Source organism: Solanum tuberosum, unplaced genomic scaffold (genome assembly GCF_000226075.1).
Source record: "Solanum tuberosum cultivar DM 1-3 516 R44 unplaced genomic scaffold, SolTub_3.0 scf00242, whole genome shotgun sequence".
Taxonomy (NCBI): domain Eukaryota; kingdom Viridiplantae; phylum Streptophyta; class Magnoliopsida; order Solanales; family Solanaceae; genus Solanum; species Solanum tuberosum.
This window is the reverse complement of record NW_006239177.1, coordinates 481407-488588: the sequence shown is the minus strand read 5'-3', so window position 1 is coordinate 488588 and position 7182 is coordinate 481407. Positions and strand designations below refer to the sequence as shown.

Below are 7182 nucleotides of genomic sequence, written 5' to 3'. Positions count from 1 at the left end.
GGGCACGCCAACCTGTTCAGCGTGTCACTGATAGGACTTTGAGCTCGCCTTCTACTACTTTTTCAATACTTTCAACTTTTCAACCTGCAAAATCAACACCCGTTATTCACAAGAAAAATTTAAAACATCAAAAATATGGGTTGCCTCCCAAGAATCGCCTTATTTAACATTGTGGCACGATGGAAATACCAATTCAAGCTTTATTTTTGGGGCTGACCATTGTGTCACTAGGCAATCCTCCTTTTGGCCTTGAATTTAAATAAGTCGAGATTTAACCCATTTGTGTCTCTAGCTATTTAATAGACACTGAGTGAAAAGGCACCGTCTGATTGAGAGTTGAGACGTCCTCCTTCATCTCTTTCAACACTTTGTCTGACCCTTCTACCTTATTGGGAATGCGGTCAAGCATGTCTTCTGTGTGGAAGTTCTCTGGGCCAGCTCTTTTCTCTTTAGGCTTTGGGCGTTCATGAGGTGGGGGGTATCTTTCATTTTCACCATTCCTTTCCTTCCAAGTAGCATTACGGTCATGCCATTCCCTATCACGATCTCTCGATCCATCATCTCTATTCCAACTCAGATTTCCACCCAGCCTTGGATAGTTTGAACGAAACCCTCCTCCTTAATTTGCAAGGAAGTTCACTTCCTCATTGTACAGTGCCTCAAATTATGCTTCTTCGGGGTTTGCTCCACCAATACCCACAACATTTACACTCTTGAACCTACTACCCATCACATTTTTCGACAATAAATTTAGATGGGTCATCATTTTGGCCATATTTTGGTCTCTCTTGATATTTCTCGATCTGCTCTTTCGTCATTCTAACAGTGAGAGAAGACACTTGGTCCTCACAAGTGTACCATTCTGTATTGATCTTAGTCATGCCTTCAAGGAGTTGAGACACTACCTCATAAGGTTGTTGCATTATACCTCCGGTAACAAGTTGATCAGCAACACCCTTGTTCACTGAGTCAAGACTCCTATAGAAGTATTTTTGAAGCACGTTGTTTGGATGTCCGTGAGTGGGACATTGAAGTACCAACTTCTGAAATCTCAGCCACATCTCGTGGATTGGTTCACCATCCAAGCGTTTGAAACCTTGGATACTATCTCTGAGCGTCATCATCTTTGATTGGGGGAAAGAATCTCACATGGAATGTTGTTGTAAGCTCATCCCAAGTAGTGATGGAGTTCCTCGGTAGATCAGCTAACCATTTGGTAGCTTCACCCATCTAAAAGAATGGGAACAACCGGAGACGGACTTATTCTTAAGAGATGATCTTGAATGAAAACGAACCACATACATCCACGAAGTTCCAAATATGCTGATGGGGATCCTCATGGGCTAGCCCTCCATATAGCCCTTTCATTTGCAAGAGTTGTAGCATTGTGCCAGTGACATGAAAGACAACATTCCCCTCAACAGGAGGTAGACGTATAGCACCAACACCACCCAATTGAATTGGGTCATTCACATCATTCAGATTTCCAATATCATCTTGGTGGCCAATTTGGTTACCATTACTACCGTTCACGCTCATTTCTTCCTCCGTTCAAACAAACCAACACAAACACAAAACAAAGTAAGCCGATTCAACTACAACACAAGAAGATTACAATTTAAACTTCAATAATAGAATTCTAAACACCACTCCCTGGCAGCAGCGCCATTTTTGATAAACGCTCAACCACACCTCATCCAAGACTAGGTGTGGGCGATCGTAATCTAGTATAAAACCCAACGAAGAGTTGGGGTCAAACCCACAGGGAGCGCTACAAGTTCGAATTAACTTACGAAGTTACAAATCTAATATAATTGGTGGTGGGAATAGAACTTATCGATAACATTTAGCTAAATTGAAATGGGTGACAGTAAATGTAAGATGGGGGGAATTGGTTTGTCAATTAACAACTACAACAAATATGAAAATAGGGGTTTCCACAAGATTAAGAGGAATTCTCGGGATGTGATCGATTATAAGCTAATTATGTTATACGGGTAATTAAAATTTAACAATAATTTGCTCAATCATTGTGGGTAGGCTAGACTATAAGTGCAATAGTTTTTTCTCGAACAACTATTACGGTACAGGCGAGTTTTGTCGAATCTCGGCAAGCTTAACACTATAATATAGCCCAAAACCTAAATTTACCTACTCTCTCGAGTTAGATAGTTAGGAATGAGTCAAGATTTACTCTCTCGAGCTAAACCCACAATGACCCACACTACAATCATCAATTGATAACCTTGGTTTTAGAACCCCTCTCTCGAGCAAGCCCAAAACACTAAGCTAAAATTGTATTTGCAACTACAATTTATAAATTACTACTCAGCTATCAATCAAACTCACATTAAAATAGCAATTTAATCATTAAACAACAATACCCATAAGCTAATAAGACAAACAAACACATGATCACACCTAAAGAATTGGGGTTTTAGCTACACATCATAAAAAGAGAGAAATGATTACCAACTATACTAGCCATGAGCTAGGTAAAAGCTTCCAAGTCTTTACAATGGTCTAAATTGAATAAATTCCAAAACCCACTTCCAAATCCTCAAATTCAAGCTTCAAAGTCTTCAATGAAAACTAAAAAACTCAGAGAAAATCACAAAAAATTGAACGTAGGGAAACTGAACTCCTGAAACTCTATTTAAAATTTCATTTTATAGTTTCCCAATTTTGGGGCCTGAAAGACCATTGGGCGAAGTAAGTCGCGCCCCGCCGAACCAGTCGGCGATCTGCCTTTTGCTCCAATCCATCACCGGTTTGCATTGGCTATTTGTCTTTAGGGTTCTGTGGCTTTAGGCGATCAAGGTTGCCATCGTGGATTCATTCGGCGATCCGCCGACTGCCCATTTCGGTCGCCAAATTAGTTCTTCCCCAGGGTTGGCACACTGGAACTTTGGGCTAGCTAAAAAGCCACTCGGTGGTTCGCTGAGTGGTCTTGGCGATCACCAGGATCGCTTTTCTTCACTTCTTCAGCTTGTTTGCTCTTTTTTTGCCCGGTAGTGTCCTTGCCTTGCTCCTTAGACTTCATAACTGCAAATCAACACTTTAACATCAGTTTAGAGCATAAATTAGTCATTTTAGGACACTTAAACTATCAAAACAAAGCCCTAAATGAGTTAAAATCTCAAACTCATCATCAGACATTTTCTCCAGTAGCTAAAATGTTTACTGTGAAGGTTGTTATTAGCATTGTAGCAACCCACAATTGGTCTCTCTTCCAAATGGATGTTCACAATGCTTTCCTTCAAAGTGATCTAACTAAAGAGGTTTACATGGAACTGCCGCAGGGATTTCAGAGATAGGGGGAGTATAAAGTATGCAGACTCTTGAAATCTCTATATGGCTTGAAACATGTTGCTAGGAAATGGAATCTCAAGTTAATTGATGCCTTAATCATATCTAGGTATTTTCAAAGTCCATATAACCACTCATTGTTCACAAAAAGGGTTGGTGATGACATTGTTGCAGTACTGATTTATGTGGATGATCTTCTCATAACAGGGAATAGTGATGGTCTAATTCAAGATATGAAGACCACACTACATAGCAACTTTAAGATGAAAAACCTAGGTGATCTAAAATACTTTCTTGGAATTGAAGTGTTGAGGTCCAAGGGTGGCATAGTACTCAACTAAAGCAAGTATGCACTGGAGTTAATCTCTGATTGTGGTCTTGGAGGCTCAAAGCCAGCAAGCACACCATTGGAAGCAGGTGTCAAATTGACTACTACTGACTATGATGAAGTTACAGGCAAAAGAGATGACCCTTTTATGCACAAATGTCACTGCATATCAAAGGCTTATTGAAAGGTTGTTGTACTTGACAACCACTAGTCCAAATATAAGCTTTGCAGTACAAATGTTATCTCGATTCATACAAAAACATAAGGAGTATCATTGGAATGTTGCACTGAGGTTTGTGAGGTACATTAAAGGGTGCCCTAGACAAGGGATACTATTGAGTTGTGAACCTAGCAATCAGATAGAGGCTTATTGTGATTCAGACTGGGCAGCTTGCCAAAGTACCAGAAGGTCTATTACAGGTTATGTGATCAAACTAGGGAATTCACTAATCTCTTGGAAGTCCAAAAAAACAACACAGTAAGTAGAAGCAGTTGAATACAGGAGTATGGCAGTTGCAGTTTCAGAAATAATTTGGTTGTTGGGAGTGCTGAAGGAATTAAATGTGCATATGGTTACTCCAGTAACATTGTATTGTGATAATAAGGCTGCTATCCAGATTGTGGCTAATTCTATCTTCCATGAAAGGACCAAATACATTGAAATTGATTGCCATGTTGTGAGGGAAAGAATTAAAAGTGGATTGGTACACACAGAGTATATCAGTACCAAGGAACAGCTTGTAGACCTTCTCACAAAGGGATTAGGAAGTACACAACATCATGCATTGTTAGACAAGCTTGGAGTATTTAATATCTATGAAGATTCCATCTTGAGGGGGAATGTTGGAAATTAAATAAGAATGCAGTAGTATAGTTAGTTGTGACAGTTAGAAGTCAGAAAAGTTGTTAGTTAGTTATAACTAATTTCGTCTGTATTAGTTCAGTCCTATAAATAGGACATGTATGTGTAATTGCAGTTTCTAATCAATACAATTTTCTCCTCTTTCTTCTTATTTAAATCTATGTTATTCACCTATGTAGTCTAGGTTACTAAGATCTGCAACAATGGAGGATTAACTCCATGAATCTATGAAATTTATTGATGGCGATATCAATTATGTTTTACCCCCAACAATTATAATCAGAACTTTTGTAAATCTATTCGATCTAACTCAAGTAACGATAAAATATGACATAGATTAGACATGTTAAAATGGACAATTTTGGATCCAAAGAATAAAAGTATTTTATTCTTACTCGGGATCAAGGACTTTCCCCAATAAATATTGGTTTTCTTTCTTCCTTTCCATTATTCAATGCTGGAATTTTTTAGAAACTCATCTTGAGTATTTTTTTTGTTATAGAAAATTAAGTTGTTAACTTATTACTTTCGATGCCGCACCCATATTGATACGATATGAATGTGCGTTTGATATTATTACTAAATATTATCAATCGATTTTCTGTTCTTTGATCAAAATTGATAGAAAAATTCGAGATAAATACAATAATTTTTTTAATCAAAAAAAAACTTAGGGTGAAATTATGATTTAGGCATATGATTTTTTTATTTTTTTTAAAAAGGTTATTGTACTAAAGAGTCTACAACCAGTTCCTTTAAAGGTAATTACAAGTCAACATTATTTTCAATGCGTAATGAACTCAAGGAGTCCATCGTGTCCTCTATATTATTTAATTTGCAATAGTCATGTTACACCAAAATAACATTAAGAATGTCCATTTATATATACTTAATAATAATAATAACTACATATTCAAACTTTCTCTAAAAGTTTGGTGCATTCTTCTCTTTTCAAATAGACCATCATGATTTAGGCATATATTTTTATAATTCTATTTTTAGATATAAAATCTATTTTAACCTAATCCTCACATTGGTATTCAAAGAACCCTGAATCTTATATTTTAGATAATGAAGAATCCAACCTTTAGATCTGCATCTATATTATATTGGGTGTCTGCATCTGAATCGGAGCAACTTAAGAGTTAAGCTTATTCCATAGAATTAGTGTTTGAAAAAACTTTGACTGAAAAGCTCTTCTGTGGAGTAATAATTGTGAGGTATTCTCTTGGGATATTTTGGTGTGGTTTAGCTCAGGAGCGGAAATGGGACTGCAAAGATTTTAAGTTTTAACCCTATGATAGCTGGTGCGTGGGAAAAGTTGCTGAAGAAAAAATCATTAGCACAAAAAATACTATGTTTCGTCTAGTATTTTAAACATTTTTGGAAGTTAGAAATCTTGAATTAAGAAAACTTTTAAAAGAGTTCTTCTTGTATAAACAAGGCACATGCATATGATTATAATAACTCAATTTTCATCGGTTTGCAATAATTTCCATCCTTAAATTTATGATTATGAATGTAGGACTTGTAATTTTAACCCAAAGTATGAAAAGATGAATTTAAAGCTAGTATTTTTTATGCAAGTCATGATTTGGCTCGAGGATAAGATTATGACTATGATTTTCATATTATATTTTCATATTATTTCATCATCTATTTCCTGATTTAAAACCTTAATCTTGGTTGGAAATTGGGGGTTTTATATCTAGACTTAAAAAAATTATAAGTTAATAGTTTGAAGGTTCAGATCAGGATAATGTTTGCCATATAAGGTGCTTAGACTAGGGGTCACCTTTGTTAGCTTCATATAATCGATAAGTTTTATTAATAACAACACTTAACTGACTAGTCACTTGGTGCAGGAAAAGAAAGAGAAACAAATCAAGCACAAAATCCCTTCAGGAAGGAAAAGAGATGATTTGCTGATTAAGCCAAGAACACAACACCCTAAGAAAAGAAAGGTAATATTTGTTCAATCAATCAAGGGAAACAGTTTGCAGAAATCAAAGGATACACTCAAGGAAACAAGATCAGCCAAGGAAGAAAATATCCTCTTAATCAACCTAGCAGGACAATACGCACCAATCAAGGGACACAATCAAGGAAGTAAGATCAGCCAGAATCCAAGGGAAATCAAAGGATGAAGTCAAGACGATAAGATCAACCAAGAATCAAGTTTGGAAAGAGATCATTATACAAGGAAGGATTTGATTTTCCATGCACATATATGATATGGACATGACTTAGCAAATCAATCAGGATCGAATCAAGGATAAAATCAATGATCCTTGTTTCAAACACCCTTGGGTTTATGAAAAGAGCAAAGCTATATAAACCTCTCTCAGCCATAGTTGTGAAGTACGCACTTCACTTGAACTTGTACGATTGTCTTCTATTATCTTTCATAAAACCATTGTATTCTTAAGAGTATACAATTGAAAAAGAAAAGAAAAAGAAAGATCAAAGTGTAGGTTATACAAGTAGAGGTTGTTTCAATTAGAAGATCTAATTTGCACATCAGACAGGGAACTTAGCGAAACCTTTATGTAACCCATCAAGTTCTCAATTGCTCTTAAGGAACCCTTGAAACCCAAGGGAACTAGACGTAGGCACCACACCGGTGTTCCGAAATAGTATAAAAACTCATTGTGTTATTTACTTACTGCATTTACTTTCCTTG

General features: G+C 36.5%; 1 protein-coding gene across 1 annotated transcript; it reads left to right on the top strand.

Moving 5' to 3' along the window:
• Positions 1-4143: 4143 nt before the first annotated feature.
• Positions 4144-6646, top strand: LOC107062661 (uncharacterized). The gene is made up of 2 exons (XM_015313557.1): positions 4144-4440; positions 6365-6646. The coding sequence occupies exons 1-2, from the start codon at positions 4144-4146 to the stop codon at positions 6644-6646; spliced, it is 579 nt and encodes a 192-aa protein (XP_015169043.1).
• The last annotated feature ends 536 nt before the right edge of the window (positions 6647-7182 follow it).